The 22,842-nt window shown below is 44.8% G+C and overlaps 1 protein-coding gene across 1 annotated transcript in view; it reads left to right on the top strand.

The window, feature by feature from the left end:
• Nucleotides 1-16,239: 16,239 nt before the first annotated feature.
• GSTM4 (glutathione S-transferase mu 4) overlaps nucleotides 16,240-22,842 on the top strand; it is a 15,527-nt gene continuing 8,924 nt past the window's right edge. Inside the window, 8 exon segments of the mRNA XM_007472161.1 lie at nucleotides 16,240-16,275; nucleotides 16,500-16,562; nucleotides 16,564-16,573; nucleotides 17,005-17,069; nucleotides 17,370-17,451; nucleotides 17,550-17,650; nucleotides 18,370-18,465; nucleotides 18,553-18,663. Coding sequence (XP_007472223.1) covers nucleotides 16,240-16,275; nucleotides 16,500-16,562; nucleotides 16,564-16,573; nucleotides 17,005-17,069; nucleotides 17,370-17,451; nucleotides 17,550-17,650; nucleotides 18,370-18,465; nucleotides 18,553-18,663 — 564 coding nt within the window.

The raw sequence follows: 22,842 nt of genomic DNA, 5'->3' as shown, positions 1-22,842 counted from the left end.
TTTGGAATTCTTTAGACGTGAAGAGTTTTCTAATTTTGACAAAACATATAAAAATTGGACAAGTTAAGAAAGACCTTTTAGCTGATTTGCTGTTACCTAAAGAAATAGCTATAATAAAAGTAGAACTTCATTCAAAGCACCAAGACCCACCACCTCCTGGTAATGCTTTTAGCTGACCATTCTGCTACATAAGCAGTGGTAACCAAGACAATTGCTCCTGTAATTGTAAAGAAAAGAGAGGCCTTGGAGGAATTCAAAGAGGCTATTCTTAACTGTCAGAGACAAATCCCTAATTTGGAAAAATGGAAACTGGAAAAATTCAGAGGTGGGGAAAGTTGCATAAGGATAACTTTTGGTGCTCTCAGAATGGCTGACTCATAACATCAAATAATTTAAATTGGAGCTTAGCAAAAATGCTTCATGATATTACTTATAGGAGCAGATACACTGACAATACTAAACAAACAGTGGTGGGGTAACTTTAAAGATATTGACAAAGATGTTTTTAAAACACATCCTACTGCCAGCGATGTGATCCTGGTAAATTGTAAAGGTAGGATACAGACAAGGACCAAATTCCAATCCTCCAAATGAACTTTATACAAATGTCTCTTGCAATGGATTATAAATACTATGTTCTGGTTATTTTCTGGTTTCTTCTCAGAGTAGGTTAAAGCTTTCCCTTGCCAGAGAGCTGTGGCTCTAATTGTAAAAAAAAAAAAAAAAAAAAAAATCTTTTTTTGCTTGATTTTGTTTTCTGGCCTGGGGAATTTCCACTTATCTCTCTAATAATGACAGACACTCATTTTACTGGTACCATTATTAAGGAAATCTATAATGTTTTCCTTTTAACTCCAAATCTTACTGTTTTTAGCATCCACAGTCCTTAAGAAAAATAGAACTAATGGAATTTTAAATACTGAAATTAATAAGCTCCCTTAAACTTCCATGGCCTAAAATATTGCCATTGGCTTTAAGGTGTATAAGATCAACCCCCTCTGGGACTCACAGTTTATCTCCTTATGAATTAATAAATTTCTGGTCCATGCCTTTAAAAATTTCACCCTCAATCTAAATTCTATCCTACTGCAATCAAATATGATCAAGTACTACAAGGAACACATACAGCACCTCCAGCTTTATCATCAATGGTTACAAGCTACATGTCCAAACCACTCACTTCTCATTTGCAACAGTGTTCTGGAAAAGATACCTGAGATAAACTGCCCTTGAACTTAGATAAAATGACCTATTAAGGTACAGTTAAAAACAGACCAACAAAACTCCAAAGTATTGACCCTTAGGTTAATATTTCCCACCTCAAAAGATAAACACTTCCTTCTGACTACTGGTTGCCCATTCCACTGGAAATCTTACACTGAGATTCTTAGGAATCTTCCAGAAGTTGCTGACTTCAGAAGTGGACAGCTTCTGCTCAAGACTTCAGATCAAGATTAATACTCTGATATTGGGACTTCCCTGGTGGTCCAGTGGTTAAGACCTCACGCTTCTACTGCAGGGGGTGTGGGTTTGATACCTGGTCAGGGAACTAAGATCCTGCATGCCGCCCAGCCAAAAAAAAAAAAAATTGATTAACATTCTGATATCAATTTATCAACTTATGTCAATTAAACAACTAATAGCATAGATTCTATTTAAGAGGATAATTTAATTACTTTGTTTTCCTGAAAAGGAAGGTAGTACTTTACCTTTTGGTTTGGAGATATATTACAAGGATTGAAAGTCATTTTGTTTCTGATAATTGCCTATTTGACAGTTGGCTAATGTATCATGTCCTGAGTCTTTTAAAAAAAGATTTAGATGTGTTATTTATTTACTTTATTATTAATTATTTATTATATTTATTTTTGGCTGCGTCGGGTCTTAGTTGAGGCACACAGGCTCTTTGTGGTGGCACGCGGGCTTCTCTCTAGTTGTGGCGTGTGGGTTCCAGAGCGCGTAGGCTCTGTAGTTTGCGGCACACGGGCTCTAGTTGAGGCGTGCAAGCTCAGTAGTTGTGGCACATGGGCTTAGTTGCCCCGCGGCATGTGGGATCTTAGTTCCCTGACCAGGGATCGAACCTGTGTTCCCTGCATTGCAAGGCAGATTCCTTACCGCTGTACCCCTAGGGAAGTCCCCACGTCCTGAGTCTTAAATATGACTGTACAGCCATTGTCACGTCAGATAGTTCAACTATTCATCCTGCAACAGAAGGAGAGGAAAAGATTAACTTCAGTTTAACTGCAGACTACACTCAATGCACACTCTTCTATTCTTAGCAAAATCTCTGGAGGAAATCTGGATTTCCTGAATTAACGTCCTGTGGTCTGACTTTGTCTGTCCTTGGCCCAAAGATTGGGGCTGGGGGTGGCGCTGAGAAAGAAAGAAAGCAGTCCCTGGCGTCCGGAACTGATCTGACATTCAGAGCAAGACCTCAAAGTTATTGCAAGCTGCTCTGATGCTGACAGCAGGACCCTGTTCTCTTCGTCGACCAATAATCCCACAGAGTAAAAACCTCACAGTTACTCTGAGATCATGATAAAATGAAACAAAACAAGATCACTCCATAATTTTACCTAATCACAGACAAAAACAAGGTCACTGTGTTACCCACAAAATACCCAATCACAGAATCGCCGCCCCCCATTCCCCACCCCCTGCAAATTTCTCACAGCATTAAATCTAGATGTAGGCCCTGCTTCCTTGGGCTTCTCCCAGATTAGCCAACCAGAACCCAAATGCCCTGATAGAGTCTTTCTAACACTCTTCCTGAGACACTCTGTGGGTCCCCGAGTGTTTTCCCTGGCTGCAAAGATCAATAAACCCACCTGGCCACCGCAGCTGTGTTCCTGGTGGCCTCTGGCTGGAGGGCAGCGACAGTGCCCACCATTTAAAATTCTTGGCCCATATAGCAAAACAGTTCTGTGTCTGGTGATGTATGTTGTTCAGTGTTGCTTTCTTTTATAACAGTTGTACTTTTCAGGTGCCCATGTCTTTCCCTTGCCCACTTTGGTCTCTCCCTTTTTGCAAGAGGCATTTCAAGAGACTTAAAAAGACATACAAAGTTTAAAAAAAAAAAAAAAAAGACATACAAAGTTTTAAAAAGCAAGGTAATTGGGAAAAAAGTACCATAAAAGGAAGAGAAATAGTGCTGAGTCAGAGGCCAGGTTAACACAGAATGAGCATCGTGAGACCCTGTGTTCTTTCCAAATGACAAAATTTGGCGGTAAATTTCCTAGAAGTAAAGGCAAGGAGTGAGTACAATTTGTTATGCAATTCTGTGCCTATAAAATTTTGAAAATGAACAAGTGTATTGGGGAAATTGCCCCTGTTCTGGTAATGATCCCTTAGAGGAATGTTTCCTGCAGGATCCTGTTATAGTGAATACTATCCACATTATTCACAAGGGAAAATTCAATGACAGGTTTCAGGAGCTATTTCTTGCAACATCCTTCTAAAGAACTGGTTTAGGATCCACCGAGCTGAGGACTGTCTTCCCCTCCTGGCCAGGCTGTACGTGGCCTCTCGCGATCACACGGTGTAGGGCATCACGGGGCTCCCTGCCACAAGGGCCAGTGTCACATTGCCCTCTCCCGGAGGTGCAGTTCTTCCACCATCTGGATGATCCAGGCTGGTACCATCCACTGGGCTTTGAGGAGTGGCTGGGCCCCGTCACGTCCAGGCCTTCGCAGGACACCCTGGGCAGCTCAACGGAGACGGAGGACTGTTGCTTCCCTTAGCAGGTACTGCGGGCTGCAGGCGGGCAGCCAGACCCACATCCCTCACTTCTTCCTGGGCTCCGAGCTACAGTGTTCGCCCTCTTCTCTGATGGAAACACACAAAAATAGAGGGACTTAAAACACTTCCGGTTGTTTCTTTGTCAAGTATCTATAGTAAGCAATCTGGGAAGGGACACATAAGACTTTGAGTACCTTTTGTAAGAACAGTAACCCATAGCTGCAGGTCACAGCAGGAGCACCTGTTTCATGGTGATGTCAGAGGGTCTCCGGTCCCATAAAGGGGACTTTCCCCAGGCTCTCGCATAACAGCAGGCAGAAGTCAAAATGCCAAAGCTCTGGGCTTCCCTGATGGCGCAGTGGTTGAGAGTCCGCCTGCCCATGCAGGGGACACGGGTTCGTGCCCCGGTCTGGGAAGATCCCACGTGCCGCGGAGCAGCTGGGCCCGTGAGCCATGGCCGCTGAGCCTGCGCGATCGGAGCCTGTGCTCCGCAACAGGAGAGGCCACAACAGTGAGAGGCCAGCATACCGCAAAAAAAAAAAAATGCCAAAGCTCTGTTCTGTTAAAAACGCTTTATGAGTGGCCCCAGAAGTGTGGTCAAGGCTAAGACGGTGAATTTTATGTTATGTGTATTTTACCTCAATTTTAAAAAAAAGGTGGTCTAAAGACTCACTTTCTGAAAGTCTGTTTTAATCCAGTGTTACAACCTAAAGCATCTAAAGGAATGAATGAACTGCGGAAATAATATAAAGAATATTATTTCTTGCAGCGGAGCATTTGATAATTATCAAGTGGCAGAGAGCTCAGACTGAGGTCTTCTGACCAAATCCTGGAGTGTGGATATTCCGTGTTTCTGATAAGAAGACAGCATATTCTGTGAAGCAACTATTCAACCCTGGCCCACGAGAGAATCACCCAGGGAGCTTTTAAAACTACAGACGCTCCCACATTCGGGGATTTGTACGTCATTGGTCTGTGACGGGGCCCAGTAGTGTTTTAAAAGTTCTTCAGGTGATTCTTGTGCAGACAAGGTTGAGAGTTATTGCTTTGAAGTCAGCAGAGCTTGAGGAACGGCTGATTTTTTTTTTTTTTTTTTAATAAAAGTTAAACAACACAACCAGGGCATGTGCCTGGATTAGAGGACAAGGGATTGCCTGTGTCTCTCTGATATAATTTCCATCTTCTTGTTCTTAGTTGAATCCTCTTAAATGACAACTTTCTTTGCTTATATTGGGTATAACACTTTAGAGTTTGCAGATCACTGTCACTTGATTTGCATAGCCACCTTATGAGATAGGATGGGTATAATAATCCTTATTTTCTAGGTGAAGAAAATCTTCATTCAGCCTTCATTCAGCTTTAATTCAGCACCAATTAACCAACTAGCCACCTAGTGTGGGCGAGGAACAAGATAGAGATGCCTCACTGATGGCCCATATCCTAAAATCCTGTGACAGCCCACTGTCACTAGTTTGGGTGGGTGTTCCCCATATCACAGTGGTCCTTGCCATTTGGTCCACTAAAGGAACCAGTGTCGTTCCATGGGTGCGCTGGAGTATTCTTTTAGGCCCTGCACACACTTTGTGTAACAAAATATTAATGATATGTACAAGTCTGCTCTGAGAAACGGACTGTAACCCCAAAAAAGTCAGAGTGGAGGACAAAAGCATACAGACTCTATTTCATCAATTGTGAGGTGCATTTTTATTTTATGGACAAATAAGAAGTTTTAGAAACCCTACCATGTAAACAACAAAGCACTGTCGACTGTAAGGCATCCTGATTTTATCTTCTTTTTTTTTGCGGTATGCGGGCCTCTCAATGCTGTAGCCTCTCCCGCTGCGGAGCACAGGCTCCGGACGTGCAGGCTCAGTGGCCTCGGCTCACGGGCCCAGCCGCTCCGCGGCATGTCGGATCTTCCCGGACCGGGGCACGAACCCGTGTCCCCTGCATCAGCAGGCGGACTCTCAACCACTGCGCCACCAGGGAAGCCCGTATCTTCTTATTTTTTTTAACTTTTTATTTTATACTGGAGTATAGCCAATTAACAATGTTGTGATAGTTTCAGGTGCACAGCAAAGTGGCTCAGACATACATATACATGTATCCGTTCTCTCCCAGACTCCTCTCCCATCCAGGCTGCCACATAACATTAAGCAGAGTTCCCTATGCTATACAGTAGATCCTTGTTGGTTATCCTTTTTAAATATAGCAGTGTGTACAGGACATACTGATTTTAGAGATGTTAGAATGTGGAAAAAATAAGGGCATCTTAGAATCAATAAAATGGGTACTTCTCCCCATCTCCTCTTTTTATGCTCCATAAAGAATGTGATCCATATTTTCCTAGGACCCAATAGCCCAGAGTTAAAACGGGGTTGCTGAGACTCCAAGTAACTGCATTTTAGGAGGCCTGCTCCCTCACCATCTCCGTCATTCCTGGGAGTCTCCACAACACCTCAGCCTTCCTACTTGGCTTTGTTGCAGCCCCTCCTGTGAGGCTGCTGCGGTTCTGAGGGATGCCCTCCCCAGGCAGCCTCTTTAGCTCAGCTTGCCGGCAGTCCCTCGAAGGCTCACACCAGAGGACTTTTCAGTGCTCATTTCAAACGCCACATCTGAGAAGTCAAATTCACCATCACTCCCTCTCCCCCAGTCATCAACAGTAAAAAAGGACATCGCCATGCTAAGGCAAGGTTTTGGATTTTCTTTAACTCAAGCTGGGATCCCTGCACTACCTTTAGATATAGGGTGTAGCTCATATCGTTAAGTGCGTGTTGAAATGTATAGGTGGACTTCAGGACCCAGTAGTCTCTCGATTCTGCAGCCCAAAGAAAGCAGCACAAACATACCCTCAAATCGAGGGAGGCCTAAGTGTGGAGGGAAGAGGGGCAGCTCCCCCCTCCCCCAGCCCAGCACCTGCTGTTGCCTTTGCTGTCCTCAGCTGTCTCCTTGACCATGGGCTGTGGCCGCCGGGGAGGGGGTGGTGAGCTGAAGAGAGCTGAAGAGATGTGCCTCCTCCCATGCCCCTGCAGTTCCTGGAACTGTTCTCCCTCTGCTCAGGATGGTGACACCCACATCTGAGTGCACCTTCCAAGGTGCCGCTCATACTTGGCTCCCTCAGACATTCCTGACCATTTTCTCCCACGTTCAGACTGTCCTCCGGATGCTGCCACGCCAGGTGGCCCTTCTTTGTGGATTTCCTCATACTCTCTACCAGCGCCATCCAGTGGAAATACAGACGGTCCCTAACTTAACGATGGTTTGACTGTACGATGGTGCAAAATCCCTACTCAACCAGTGGAAACCTGCTTTGAATATTGAATTTTGCTCTCTTCTCAGGCTAGTGATACGCGGTATGACACTCTCTCCTGATACTGGGCTGGGCGGCCAGTCAGCAGCTCTCAGCCAGACACGCGGTCTCCGGGGGTAAACAACCGATGCACTACCACCATTCAGTGCCAGACAACCATTCTGTGTTTCACTTTCAGTACAGTATTCAGTACATTACATGAGGTAGTCAACACAATTATAAAATGGGTTCTGTGTTAGATGATTTTGCCCAACTGTAGGCTAATGTAATTGCTCTGAGAATATTTAAGGTAGGCTAGGTGTATTAAATGCATTTTCAACTTACAGTGAGTTTATGGGGACATAATCTCTCCAAAGTCGAGGAAGACTAGTATAATGCTAGCCACCTGTTTAATTTTAATTGTTCTAATAGCCGCATTGAAAAGTAAAAAGTTAATAGTATATTTTATTTAACCCAATATATCCAAAATATTATAATTTCAACATGTAAATCAACTTAAAACGATTAATGAGATATTTTACAAGCTTTTCTGTCCCTACTAAGTCTTTGAAATCTGATGTATACTTTATACTTAGAGCACATCTCAATTCAGATCCTAAGTTTTCACTAGAAATACTTTAACCTGTATCTAGATTTCAAAACATTTACAGTTGAAAAAATTGATTCACATACCCAAATTATCCCAAATATACCTAAAAGATTTCAATGACTGAATTGAGTATCAGTTTAAAACCTTAAGCTAATTAAAATGAAATAAAATGAAGATTTGAGTTTCTCAGCTGCACTGGCCGCACTTCAGGTTCTCCGTGGCCACATGTGGCTGGTGGATCCCAAGTGGCACAGCTCAATCCTAAACCATAGGCTTCCTGAGGGTAGGGATTGTTTCTTTGCCTTCTCAGAGTCGTACATGGAGCCCAGCACATAGAGGTAACGAAATGTTTGTTGAATGAGTGACTAACAGAGTTGGGACTTCTAAGAAAGGTAAAAGCAAGAGGATAACAACGTATTTATAGATGAGAGCTGCCTGGATCAGTTCAGTTCACCAGGGCATTTCTCTGGAATACAGCTCCTTCACCTAAATCCTTTTAGATTTTAGAGAACCTTCTCCCCGGCACCAACCCAGCTCTTGTTTCTGCCCACTCATTTGGCTTCTAAGAGCTTCGAGAACTTGGTTTTTCAGACCCCTGGGACTGAGAGGTAGAAACAGATTTCACTTCTTCCCCAGATGTTTCCAGCTGGAGGCTCTGCATTTCCCAGGTCTCAGAGCACCTGGCAGGCCAGGTGGGCAGAAGTGGGTGGAGCCACCCTGGCAGCCCCTTGAAGGGCGGTCCAGGAGGAGTTCTGTGCTCCAGCTGCAGCTAAGGCCAGTGGAAGCATCTGTCCTGTCAACGATGGCCCTTAGGGACCAGGGGGACATGTCCTCTGAGTCAGTCTCTGTAGATGGGAGCCTAGTGGATGTTTAGGTCCTTTCTTCCAAGCCAGAATGTTCTTCTTGGAAGGTGGGTGGAGGACAGCCAAAGACACGAAGATGGGAGGATCGTTCACTCCATCAAGGTCAGCGTGGGAGGAAATAGCGTGAAGGTTTTAGTGTTAGAGGATGAGGTCACATTAATCGCTCCAGGTTCCGAGGGAATTATTAATCCTTGAATCCCCTGCTCGTGTTACGCACCTGAGGACCATCCTGTCTCAGAGACCAGGAGACAAAGTTACAGGAGCAAGTTAGGAAATTCGAGAGGGTCCCAAAACCCAGGCTAAGGAATTTTAAATACTCTCTCCTCTAAGAGGAATAATTAGAGCCTGGCCCGGCACCTCCCTCATCAAGCTTTATCCAGTTTTGCTGAGTCATTCAGCATCTCCCGCAAGTTACACAGGCACCTTCTGAGCTCCTTTGTTCTTCTAGGGTGGCTCCTGAGTTTGCACCTTAGGGAAGCTGTGGGTCTCCTTCTGAAACGGAAGAATATTGTAGAGACCGAGTGAATGACGGGGCCTCCTGAGGGACAGGGGTGGTTGGGTGGCAGTGAGCGGAGTGCAGCGGAAAGAGCATAGACCTTCGGGAGAGCCAGGGCCAGGCTGCATTCCAGCCTTTCCTAGCTTTGTGAGCATGAGAAAGTTGCTTAACCTCAGTTTCCCCTTTTTGTTGCAAAGAAGTTGGAAGAAAAGCTGACATTTAGTTCACAGATGCTGTCTTCTTTGTCATATTAACCCCACAGAGCACAGGTGTCACGGGCCTCCCTGGGCAGTCTGTGTCTCCGGTGCCTGTGCTCTGATGGATTCCAGACCTTGAGTCAGGCTCTTCTCCTTCCCCACACTCAGGGCCTAAAGGAGAATCTTTGCCTGTAGAAAGCCAGCTGCTCCTTCCAGCCCAGGGCAGAACTGACCCCAGAGCCCTGGAGAGTTCCAGGCGTCCTTTAAGGCCTCAGCTGCCCACTTCTCTTCAGTAAGTTTCCTTGCACTTGCCCCAGTTGGATGTTCTCTTCTGCTGTCAGGGTCACTGCAGGGTAGTACCCTTGCCAAGTAAATGGGTCCCCAACTTAGGAGGGGAGTTGGAGCAAATGCTGTGATTACCTCTGCTTTGAAGAGCTCAACTGGACCTCTCACCTGCTATACCTAACCCTGAGGCTGCTCTCCACTGCCCTGCCAGGAAAGTACCAGCCTGGTATGGAGGCCTCATAGCCAGCTGGGCCCCTTACTGCTCTCAGCTGCAGCAGCTGGCCTGGTCCCAGCCCCAGATATGTCTGATTGCCAGGTAAAGGCTGGTCAACACCTGCTGTGCCTTGTCTTTTTCCCTCCTGGCTACCTGGACTCACCAACTGGCCCTGCGGCTGCCAGGAGATTTAAAGGGCCAGTGCCATGTTTTTTCTCTTCTCCATGTTTCACTTTTTCTCCTTTTGGAAACCAGACATTTGAGGTCTAGGACATTCAAAAGCAACCATATAAATGGGGGAATTTAGAAAGGCACCACACAGACCTTACATGTACATCTCAGACTGATCCCTGACACAAAGACACCATATAACAATTGAGACACACACACACACACACACACACACACACACACACACACACTACAGCAACTTCTGGAGAACGGTGAGAATCTGATCTTCAGAGTTACCATATTATAAGATTCAAATATCCATTTTTTAAAAAAAATCACAAGGCATACAAGAAACAGGAAAGTATGGCCCATTCCAAGGGGAGGGGGGTGGTAAATCAGTGGAAACTATTTCTGAGAAAGACTAGATAGTGGACTTACTAGACTTTAAGTCAACAGTCTTAAAGATGCTCGAAGAGCTAAAAGATGTGGACAAAGTTAGGAAAACAATGAGTGGAACTACCATATGACCCAGCAATCCTACTACTGGGCATATACCCTGAGAAAACCATAATTCAAAAAGAGTCATGTACCACAGTGTTCATTGTGGCACTATTTACAATAGCCAGGACATGGAAGCAACCTAAGTGTCCACCGACAGATGAATGGATAAAGAAGATGTGGCACATATATACAATGGAATATTACTCAGCCATAAAAAGAAATGAAATTGAGTTATTTGTAGTGTGGTGGATGGACCTAGAGTCTGTCATACAGAGTGAAGTAAGTCAGAAAGAGGAAAATAAATACCATATGCCAACACATATATGTGAAATCTAAAAAAAATGGTTCTGAAGAACATAGGGGCAGGACAGGAATAAAGATGCAGACGTAGAGAATGGACTTGACACGGAGGGGTTAATCTCTTAAGACATTCTACCATGTACTATAGCTATTTATTTTATTGTCTCATTAACCTCTAACCTACATGTTTATAGTTTTAGAGTAGTATCTTGTTAATTACTGAATAAGAAAGTACTGAACAAGACATAAAGTCTTGTGAGCTGTGTGACTTTGAGCAAATGATTTTATCCCTCTGAACCTTGGTTACTTAATTTGTGAGAATAAAGTGAGATGATAATACGTATGTGTATGTGCATATATATATATATATATATATATATATATATATATATATATAATGTAGCTGATTCACTTTGTTATAAAGCAGAAACTAACACAACATTGTAAAGCAATTGAACTCCAATAAAGATGTAAAAAAAAAACAACGAGTGCACAAAATGGAAATATCAAAAAAGATATAGAAAACATAAAAAAAGAACCAAAAATAAATTTTAGAACCGAAAATTACAATAACTGAAATGAAAAATTCACTGGAAGGATTCAAAGGAAGGTTCAAGAAGGAAGAAGAAAGAGGGAATTCCAAGTAGGATAAATTCAAAGAGATGCACACCAAGACACATTATAATCAGACTATTGAAAGACAAAGACAAAGAGAGATCTTAAAAGCAACAAGAAGGAAGTAACTCATCACATACAAGAGCTCTCCAAAAGGATTATTATCAGATTTCTCTTAGAAACCTTGGAAGCCAGAAGCAGTGGGTTGACATATTCAAAGTGATAAAGGAAAGAAAAACCTGTCAGCCAAGAATCCTATATCTGACAAAACTGTCCTTCAACTATTAAGTAGAAATTAAGACATTCCCCGATAAGTGAAAGCTGAGAGAGTTTTTTTTATCACTAGACCTCCCCTACAAGAAATGCTAAAAGGAGTCCTTCAGGTTGCAATGAAGAGAGACTAGAGAGTTATGTGAAGCCATGTGAAGAAAAAAAGACTCCTGGAAAAGGTAAATACACGTGTAATGATAAAAGCTAGTACTATTATAACTTTGTTTCATAACTCTCTTTTTGTTTTATATATAATTTAAGAGATTAGTCCATTAGAAAATAATTATTAGTCTATGTTTTTTGACTCACATGTATAAAGATGTAATTTTGTGACATCAATAATCAAAGAGAGGGGACAGAACTGTATAAGAGCAAAGTATTTGAATGCTATTCGACTTAAGCTGGTAGATATTCAAATTAGAGTGTTGTAATTATAGGATGTTGAATATAATCCCCAATGGTAACTACAAGGAAAAATAGCTATAGAATATACACAAATAAAAATGAGAAGGAAAATGAAAAGTTTCATGACAAAACATCAACTACACATAAAAGATAGTCATGCAGGAAATGAGGGAGAAAAAACTATAAGGCAAATAAAGGACAAATAGCAAAATGATAGAAGTAAGTCTCTCATCAATAATTTATTTAAATGTAAATGAATTAACCTCTCTAATCAAAGGCAGAGATAAGCAGAATGCCTTAAAAAAACATGATTGAACTACATGAGATCTACAAGAGTCAGACTTTAGATCAAAGGCCTAGATAGGTTGAAAGTGAAAGGATGGAAAAAGATATTCCAAGCAAACAGTAACCAAAAGAGAGCAGGGCTATACTAATATCAGACAAAGTAGACTTTAAATCAAAAAATGTTATAAGACAGAAATAAGAACTTATCTATTACAGAGTGTTCAATAAAGCAAGAAGATATAAAAATTATAAACATTTACACACCTAATAACTGATCAAAAACTGACAGAATTGAAGAGAGAACTAGTTCTGCAATAATAGTTGGAGACTTAAACACCATATGCCACCATGATTTCAATAATGGACAGGACAACCAGACAGAAGAAGAGTAAGGAAATAGAGGACTTAAACAACATGATAAATGAACTGGATTCAGCAGACATATTAGAACATTCAACCCAACAACAGTGTACACATTATTCTCAAGCGCACATGGCACAATCTCCAAGATATGTGGGGACACAAATAAAGCATCAGGAATTAAAAAAATAGATATCATATCAACTATCTACTTCAGCCACAATGGGATGAAGTTAGAAATCAATAACAGAAGGAAACTGGAAAATCCACAAATTTGTGGAAATTAAACATTTTAAATAATGAGTCAAATAAGAAATCACGGGGGAAATTAGAAAATACTTAGAGATGAGTGAAAATGAAAACACAGAATGCCAACACTAATGGAACACAGCAAAAGCACTGGTAAGGGGGAAATTTACAGCTAGAAATGAACAAGGGAAAGAATTAAGCCCAAATCTAGCAGAAGAAAGGAAATAATAAAGATTATGGCAGGGATAAATAAAAAAGGGAATAGAAAAACAGTAGAGAATATCAATGAAAAGGTTCAGGAAATTTCTTTGAAATGTTTAACAAAATTGACACACCTTTAGCTAGACTGACTAAGAAAAAAGGGAGAAGATGCAAATGACTAAAATCAGAAATGAAAGATGGGACAGGACTACTGATCCTACAGAAGTAAAAATATCGCAGCAGAATACTACAAACAACCATATGCCAACAAATTGGATAATCTGAATAAAATAAATATGTTCCGAGAAACACAAAACCTAACAGGACTGAAACATGTAGAAATAGAATTCCACATGTTATTTATTTTAAATTTAATTGCTTTCTAAATTCTTGAAGCCTTGGTTTGTATTTATTTATTCTTAATACTATAGACATGTAGAAAATGTATTTTCTATATCCCACTATCACAGAAGCTAATAAATTATGATTTTTATTTTTTATTCAGATTAAAAAATATTATTTACATCGTGGATTACCAAAGTTTACCCAGACAATGTTTTGAAAACCTTTAAAAAAATTAGTATACGGTAGGACACATTTTAATACTACTGTTGGTGTTTATTTAGTGTGTTGTTTTGTATTCTGTGGCTATTTTATACAGAATTTTTTATTTACTTTGAGAGTTCATAATGTCAGCAGTATAGCTGGAAGGATGGAATGCAGTGCAGAGTCAGACTAGAGACCAAATTCTCAAATGAATATTGGACACAACAGGTTTTGATGTCCTGCACAGTGTTCTCTAAAATATTAGAACTTATCAACACGCTACAGTCAAGAGAGAGCACATGTAAATCCAGAAGATGTGGCCACATAGGCGCTGAATTTTAGCGAGGCAACCACTGGCTGCCTCACGCCCTTCAGCCCACTCTCCAGTTTCCCGAGTCCCCACTGCCTGCTACTGCCTTTCTCACACCCACTTCACCTAAGGGTGTGACCCCTGGGCCTGGGGGCTGAATCTGACAGCCTGCTCGGCCAGCCCTCCTCATCCTCCTGCAGAATTGTCCTCTTCCTCCTGAAGGGGCCACCTGTGCTCTGGGCCGTCCCTATGTCTGCAGTTCCTTGTCCTACCAGGCACTGCCTCTTTCTCCTGCCTTCAACCTCTCTCCCTCTTAGTCCCTCTCAGTGTTTGAACACTTAAAATCTCTTCCATATTTTAAAATCTGTCCTTGTATTTTCCAGCCTTAAAAAAAAAAAAAAGAATGAAGGGATGAATGCTAATGTAATAATATCTGTTCTACATATTTTAAATATTATGACTGTTTAATGTTAGTTTAAGAAAGTCATTTTCTCAGTGGAATCTGGTCATGTTTCTTTTCCAAGCTCAAGATGTGTAAAACTCAGAATGACAATTTTTTATATTGTGAAAAACATAACTATTGAGGGCCCGCACTTTTGTGTGTGCATGGCCACCATCGCCTCCCTGTGGGCAAACCTAACTAGGAATCCACCTGACCCTGAGCTGCATCCTGAGTATGGACCTCAACCTGGAGCCCTGAGGTCCGGCAAGGTCAGAATGGCTGGAAGCATCTGCCATGGGGACTGAGCTCTGCTGGTCTCTGGTGACACAGTCTCCCAGCTCCCCAACTTAGCAGAGATGTGCAGACTCTGACTCTATGATTTAACAGGGATTAGATAGAATATATCTGCTTTCCTCAAACCCCCACTCCATATTCTATCTTGGTGGTCAGAAACCTTCATTGAATACTGGGTTCATAACTTTCTATCCTTGTAAAGTGTTAGCTAATTTTAAACTTATTTTTCTATAGTGTACCAACCTTGCATTTTAACTTGTAAAATCCATTTGCTTTTAAAAGTTCTTCTCATCTCTTTTCATATATCCATTACCTTGTAACATACTTTAAACAAGGGAAAAGTGAACCCAGACCATCCTTGTCCTATTCTGCTCATTCTGAAATAGTGTTCAAGCTTCAAAGAGGACAGTTGGCAGGTAGGACATTGTTCTTGAGGAGGTTGTATCACAGAGCGTCATCAAAGGCCACCTGAGCCACCCTCTCCTACACAAAACCACACGTGGGTCAGGAGCCAAGGATCAGGGCAGGAATCCGTGGACCTGGGCAGCCAAGGTGTGCTGGGCCCACTCTGCCTGTGGTCCTGTGCCAGTCCTCCAGGCTCCTTGCTGGTCCCCCCTTCCGGCCCCCTTGCAGCAGGAGAGGCTCCTAGCCGCTCAAAGGACAGCCCTCTCCCGCCGCCCCCGCCTCAGATCCCTCTGTGACCACCACAATCCAGGTCACTGACCCAGTCAACCCAGTCAACGTGAGGGTCATCCAGCTGGCTGTCGGGACATCTCTGGACTGCACCTGGATATCTTCTTTGCTGGGCCTGGTTCTGAATTTAGAGTCACTATTTAGGCCATAAAGCTACTCGATTAATTAACAGTTGGTCATTATCTCTCTTAGGTATACGACTGAAGGGACGAGTCCTCCATAGTCCCTGAAAGGAAAGCACTGACCACATTTACTTTTTCTGCACCTTGTCGTGGGTGTTTCTTGTATCCCATTGATAGTCTATTCTAGAAGATATGCTGCTGTCAGGGATTATAAAGAGTCGGGGGAGCGTTACGATGGATTGCTTGGAGTCCTGATCTTCCTGTGCTAGTGGCTCGTTTAAAGTTTCGATATGAGGGACACGACTCTTTGAACTTAACTTGGCAGTCAGAGCCTCCCAGAGCCCGGGGGAACTCGGCAGCCCAGGAGCAAGCCTGAGCGATTCCTGGGAGGGCAGGGGAGGTGGAAGATTCGTGCTCTAGTGATTGAGGCTTGTTCCCCGAGCGCACTGCCAACTCCCCCGATTTAGCTGAGATCTGACTGGGGACGGGAACCAGGCTGCCCTCAGCGTCCTGGCACCCAGAGCTCGGCTCCCGAGTCCCCGCGCCTGGAGGGGTACACGGACTATTTCCACTGCTCTGGGTGCAGATACCGCGCTGAGGACCCCGGGTGCCCCGGGTGCCCCGGGTCGCAGGAGGCCTCGGAGATTGGGTAGTAGTTGGGGGCGGGGCGGAGAGACGAGATGGGGCGTGGCCTCACTCAGGCCACACCCAGGCTTGATGTAGACACCCGGATGAACTTCCACAGCGGTTCGGAGAGAGTACCCCGATCCGCGAAACCTGACCATGGCAATGACCCTGGGTTACTGGGACATCCGCGGGGTGAGCGGGGGTCCACCAGGGCGGGCAGGGAAATGCTGCGCAGCTAGGGACCGGTTCGCCAGAAACTTCGTTTGTGGGGCTCGCTGCAGCCCAGCCCCGCCCCTTCCCTCCGCCTCTCCTTCCCAGGTCGGGGAGAGGGTTGGGAGTGTGGGAGGGGACCCGGAGCACAGGAAATCGCGCGGTTAAACCTCATGTCTGTCCTCTGTCCCGGCCATCTCTCCCAGCTGGCTCACGCCATCCGCCTGCTTCTGGAGTACACAGACTCAAACTAGGAGGAGAAGTACCCGAATGGGGGACGGTAATGGCATCCTTGTCATGTCCTGGCTTCTGCTCAACTCATGCTGATTTGGTACCAAGCAACCCATGTCCTGGCCCCTGTTATTTCTATCTGCTGCCCTCCAGCAGCCGGAGAGAGGTCTAACCCTTCCCGAACTCTTTGAGGGTCTAGCTGGCCTCCAAGGCCGGCCATGAGAGCCGATGGCCGGGCCCCTGTATCAGCCATTGGCATGGGCTCCCTTTATTGCTTGCACTAACCCTTTGCAAGCCTTACTCATGTGGGTTCCAGAGCCGTCTAATTGTGCTTTCCCCCAAAACTCCATGCGAGATTTAGAGGTTCAGATTCCAGATCCACCTGTTCAGGGGCTCTTGTCTTTGACTCCTTGGTAGTTCCCCCGGGAAGGAGGGTTGGACTCCGGGGCGGTTTGTTTCACTGCATCTTCTTTACCACAGCTCCCAACTATGACAGAAGCCAGTGGCTGAATGAAAAATCCAAGCTGGGCCTGGACTTCCCCAATGTAGGTGCAGGGGCTGGGGTGCTCTGGGGGAAAGTGGACGGTGTCCCTGTCCATCTCCTTACCCAGCTTAGAGGTTTCAGGGTCCGGTGCCTTCTGCTCGGCCTCTCAGCTTCCTGGTTCTCTTCACTGCCTTTCCATAATGCTGTATGTCCCAGCTCATCCCTTCATTTTACAGTATATTATTTAGTGTCTACCATGGGCCAGGCTCTGTGAGTGCCAGGTTTCATCTCTGTCCTTGCTCAAGGGAGTGGGTGCAGGGCAGCCTGGTGGCCCAACCGACCTGGCCTGTTGTTCCTCCAGCTGCCCTACTTAATTGATGGGGCTCACAAGCTCACCCAGAGCAACGCCATCCTTTGCTGCATTGCTCGCAAGCACAACATGTGTGAGTGGAGCTGTGGGTGGGGGAGGGGCACAGGTGGCCATGCCCTGGGCTTGTCTGGGGCGGGATCCTGAGGGTGAGTCCCTGTTGTGTGGCCACAGGTGGGGAGACAGAGGAAGAGAAGGTTCGCGTGGACGTATTAGAGAACCAGGTTATGGATGTCCGCTTGTGCATGGCCATGACCTGCTACAGCTCTGACTTTGTGAGTCCCCTCCCACTGGGCTGGACAGGGTTTGAAATGCTGGTCAGGGTCGCGTCTACACTGGTCTTTTGCCTTTGAACTCCTTGGAGCTACTGATCCACCAAGACATTCCCTTGGAAACTCTGACTTAGTTCCCGCCAATCTTAGGATAGAGTCCAGACACCCTTGGGTGGAAATTCAGTTCCTAGACAGGGTGTTTTCCTCGTTAGCCCAGCACCTCCTCCTCGGCATCTCAGGCGTAAACACATGTGCCCAGCAGGCAGCCTGGGGTCAGACTTTGTTCCTCTCTCTCCTTCCTTTCAGCCTCTAAGATTCTCCTCATCTGTTCAGAGACTGCATTGGCATTCACACCCTTTCTGTCACCCACGCTGGAACTTAGGACTTCTTTCCTGAGTCATTTGAGTGTTGATCTTCCTGAAGTCTGAGGCCCGCGCTCTGACAGGTCTCACAGCACTGCTGGTCTGACCCATGGCAGGTGTTTGGAGCTGAGTGGTGACAGGTTCAGGCACAGTGTGGTTTTGCCCTTTGCCTTCCCATCTCCTCTCACAGATGGGAGGTGGTACCTGGTAGGAGTCTAATGAACACAAGTGGGTTAAATCACAGCCTGGGCACTGACCCAGGTGTACTTTGGCAGCTGGGATCAGGCACAGCCCTGGGAGGCCTGGTCTCTGCCCAGGGAGTCTGTATCTGAGGGCAGTGACAGCTGTTTTGTGCCTCAGGAGAAACTAAAGCCTGATTACTTGAAGGAGATCCCTAAAACGATGAAGCTCTTCTCAGATTTTCTGCGGAAGAGGCCCTGGTTTGCAGGGGACAAGGTAAGGGGGACGGCTTTGGGGGATGGAGAGCTGTCATTTTTCCCACGTTCAGAGTTTGGTGCCCATTCATGCTTTGCCTTTGTGCAGCTCACCTATGTGGATTTCCTGGCTTACGACATCCTTGACATGCGCTGCATATTTGAGCCTAAGTGCCTGGATGAATTCCCAAACCTGAAAGACTTCATTTCCCGTTTTGAGGTGATTCTCCTGATCCCTCTAGTATTTATATCTCTCTTCTCTTCCCTGTCTTCACTGATGCTTTCCTAGTTGGAACCCAAATGAAGAGTAACATTTAATGAGGACTTGGTTTATGCCAGAATCTCTGCTCAGCATCTAACATATATTGTGTCAAATTTAATCTTTATAACATTCCTCCGTGGTAAAAGAATTATCCTCTTCATTTTACAGATAAGGAATTAAGCTGAAAGGATAAGTAATTTCTGAAGGTCACAGAGCCAGTACAGGCTGTGCTGGGCTCCCAGTCAGAGCATCTGGCTTCTATGGGCAGCAGTCAGTGGCTCTCCCTTTCCTGTATGGAAAAGAAAGCTCAGGTCCTTTTCCTGTCTGGGTTCACAGCTCTGGAAAGTGTGGAGGAAGCAGAACCTTCAGGAGTTTGCCTGCAGCTGGCATTAGTAGAGTTGAGACACAGTAGGACTGATATCAAGTACTAAAAACACAGACAATATCTTCTCTGGATCTCCAGAGGGGTCTGCACAAGTGAGTCGCCGCCAGTTGTACTGAGATTCTCAGGACTGTAGTTGGTGCTGGGATTTGAGTACATGCATAGGTGTCCTTTGGAAGGATTTTATCTTGACATCTCTTATAGTGGGCACTTTCCTTCCCTCGTCTTCCTTCCTTTCCTTCCAGTTACGCAAGATTCCGATCTCAGAGGCGGGATAGTACATTTATTTTTAGTAGCATTCACTGATCTGACCCTCTCCTCTGTATGAGGCACTGTGTCAGGCACAGTGGGGATGAAGAAGTAACACAGTCCTGGCGCCCACCTTCTGGGGCTCAGTGCAGCTGGAGAACTACAGGAGCCCCGAGCTGTGTGGTGTGCGTGGAACCACTTGGTGCTGGAGGAGCACAGCCTGACCTCACCTCCCAGCTCATCATCGGTCACCCTCAGTCAACCAGTGGGAGAGCAACAAAGTCTGCTTTATGTCAGATTTGGGAATTTGAAGCTCTAATCCAATAGGTTTTTCAGACTACAGTCTGTTCTCTATTCCCACCCCCACTCCCCACCTGGCCCCATCATCAAATCTGCTTTCTTAGCTAGTTCTCATCAGCTCTGGTTCTGCTCCAGGCTTATTGGCCTTGAGAATTTTGCAAGAGCTGGGATGACTTCCCGGCAGGGAGGATGGGGACAGATGTGGGCTGCAGTGTGTGGCCTGTTGGGGCCTGGGCTGTTGGGTACAGGCACCCCCAGGACCTTTGAATCCTTGGAACTTATTGGGCACTGTCTGTCTTGGGAAGACTGTGCACAGATACACCTGAGTGTCTCACTGCCTAGTTGGCTGAAGCAGTCCTGGGGATGTGGTAGGTTGGGGCCCAGTGAGACCGGGCTCAAGTCCCAGGCCAGGCAAGTGGACTCTGTCCTTTAAGTGGAGAAATTAGAGTCTGGCTTGGCCTGGCCTTGTGCTCCACACCCTCATACTGATCTCGGGTGGCCTCGGCCTGCAGAGGCTTGAAGCAGGATTTTGGTTCCCAGCCAGACTGAGGTCGGGTCGCAGCGGTGAGAGCACCAAATCCTAGCCACTAGAACAGTGGTCAGTGACAAGGCCCTGGCCTTTGGCTTTGCAGAAAAGAATTCCCACAAAGATGGAAAGTAGTGAAACAAGTAAAGTGTTTATTAGGAGAAAAAAAAGAGTACGGTATGTGTGGATAGACACCCGGGTGGGCTCAGAGAGAGAGTCATGCCCTTGTGGTAGTTTGAATCACTTTTATGGGGCATTTCTTCCAGGTTTCCTTTGACCAGTCATCTTGCTTTGCCTGGTTCTGAGTCTGTATTTGATGTATCTCAGGGTCCTCCCCTATGTGCTTGCACATCTCTTAGCCAAGATGGATTCTAGCAAAGAGGCCTATGGGTAGTTGACATCACTTACTATGAGTTGGCACCCCCTCGCTTTTTGACCTTCAAGGAGCCTTTCTGCGCATTTGTAGTCAAGGAGGTCTCCTTGACTTCGAGAATGAGGAATATGTGGTCTTTTATCTCTTATCTGGGCAGGGCCCAGCCTCCCCCATCATCCTGCTTTTATGGAGTTTCTGCTATTATGGAGTTTTTGTCCACAGGGGACAAACTTCAGCTGTTTGGCCTGGGGCCCATCTATCTCCTGCCTCAAATCCCCCCCGAGAGACATGAACCCCGAGAAATCTATTGGGAGGACGAAGGGCAAAGGTCTGTCTTCTGTAGCTTCTTCAGGCTGTCAAGGGGCTCACAGACCCTACATAGTTGGGGTCACAGAGCTCTCGCCCTGACTCATTAAGCGACCCGGGGTGATATCTGCTGTTATTCCAGCAGGATATGTTCCAAGGACTGTCTGGAATCTCTGTATCACCGTCATCTTGTCTGGGAAATCGTTGTGTCCTTAGAACAAGCTAGGCTTCTTCATCTTAAGTAGATTTTTATTCATTTATCTTTGGCTGTGTTGGGTCTTTGTTGCTGCTCATGGGCTTTCTCTAGTTGTGGTGAGCAGGGGCTACTCTTCCTTGCGGTGTGCAGGCTTCTCATTGCAGTGGCTTCTCTTGTTGTGGAGCACGGGCTCTAGGCACATGGGCTTCAGTAGTTGTGGCACGCAGGCTCAGTAGTTGTGGCACATGAGGTTAGTTGCTTCATGGCATGTGGGATCTTCCTGGACCAGGAATTGAACCTGTGTCCCCTACACTGGCAGGTGGATTCTTTTTTTTTTTTAACATTTTTATTGGAGTATAATTGCTTTACAATGGTTATTAGTTTCTGCTTTATAACAAAGTGAATCAGTTATACATATACATATGTTCCCATATCTCTTCCCTCTTGCATCTCCCTCCCTCCCACCCTCCCTATCCCACCCCTCTAGGCAGTCACAAAGCACCGAGCTGATCTCCCTGTGCTATGCGGCTGCTTCCCACTAGCTATCTATTTTACGTTTGGTAGTGTATATATGTCCATGCCACTCTCTCACTTGTCCCAGCTTACCCTTCTCCCTCCCCGTATCCTCAAGTCCATTCTCTAGTAGGTCTGAATCTTTACTCCCATCTTGCCCCTAGGTTCTTCATGACTTTTTTTTTTTTTAGATTCCATATATATGTGTTCGCATACAGTATTTGTTTTTCTCTTTCTGACTTACTTCACTCTGTATGACAGACTCTAGGTCCATCCACCTCACTACAGATAACTCAGTTTTGTTCCTTTTTATGGCTGAGTAATATTCCATTGTATATATGAGCCACATCTTCTTTATCCTTTCATCTGTTGATGGACCCTTAGGTTGCTTCCATGGTATCAATTTACATTCCCACCAACGGTGCAGGAGGGTTCCCTTTTCTCCACACCCTCTCCAGTATTTATTGTTTGTAGATTTTTTTGGTGATGGCCACTGTGACTGGTGTGAGATGATACCTCATTGTAGTTTTGATTTGCATTTGTCTAATAATTAATGATTTTGAGCATTCTTTCATATGTTTGTTGGCAATCTGTATATCTTTTTTGGAGAAATGTCTATTTAGGTCTTCTGCCCATTTTTGGACTGGGTTGTTTGTTTTTTTGATATTGAGCTGCATGAGCTGCTTATAAATTTTGGAGATTAATCCTTTGTCAGTTGCTTCATTTGCAAATATTTTCTCCCATTCTGAGGGTTGTCTTTTCGTCTTGTTTATGGTTTCCTTTCCTGTGCAAAAGCTTTTAAGTTTCATTAGGTCCCATTTGTTTATTTTTGTTTTTATTTCCATTTCTCTAGGAGGTGGGTCAAAAAGGATCTTGCTGTGATTTATGTCATAGAGTGTTCTGCCTATGTTTTCCTCTAAGAGTTTGATGGTGTCTGGCCTTACATTTAGGTCTTTAATCTATTTTGAGTTTATTTTTGTGTATGGTGTTAGGGAGTGTTCTAATTTCATTCTTTTACATGTAGCTGTCCAGTTTTCCTAGCACCACTTATTGAAGAGGCTGTCTTTTCTCCACTGTATATTCTTGCCTCCTTTATCAAAGATAAGGGGACCATATGTGCGTGGGTTTATCTCTGGGCTTTCTATCCTGTTCCGTTGATCTATACTTCTGTTTCTGTGCCAGTACCATACTGTCTTGATTACTGTAGCTTTGTAGAAGTCAGGGAGCCTGATTCCTCCAGCTCCATTTTTCTTTCTCAATATTGCTTTGGCTATTCGGCGTCTTTTGTGTTT

Source organism: Lipotes vexillifer, unplaced genomic scaffold, assembly GCF_000442215.2.
Source record: "Lipotes vexillifer unplaced genomic scaffold, Lipotes_vexillifer_v1.1 scaffold393, whole genome shotgun sequence".
In the NCBI taxonomy this organism is placed as follows: domain Eukaryota; kingdom Metazoa; phylum Chordata; class Mammalia; order Artiodactyla; family Lipotidae; genus Lipotes; species Lipotes vexillifer.
This window is presented reverse-complemented; position numbering and strand designations above follow the sequence as displayed.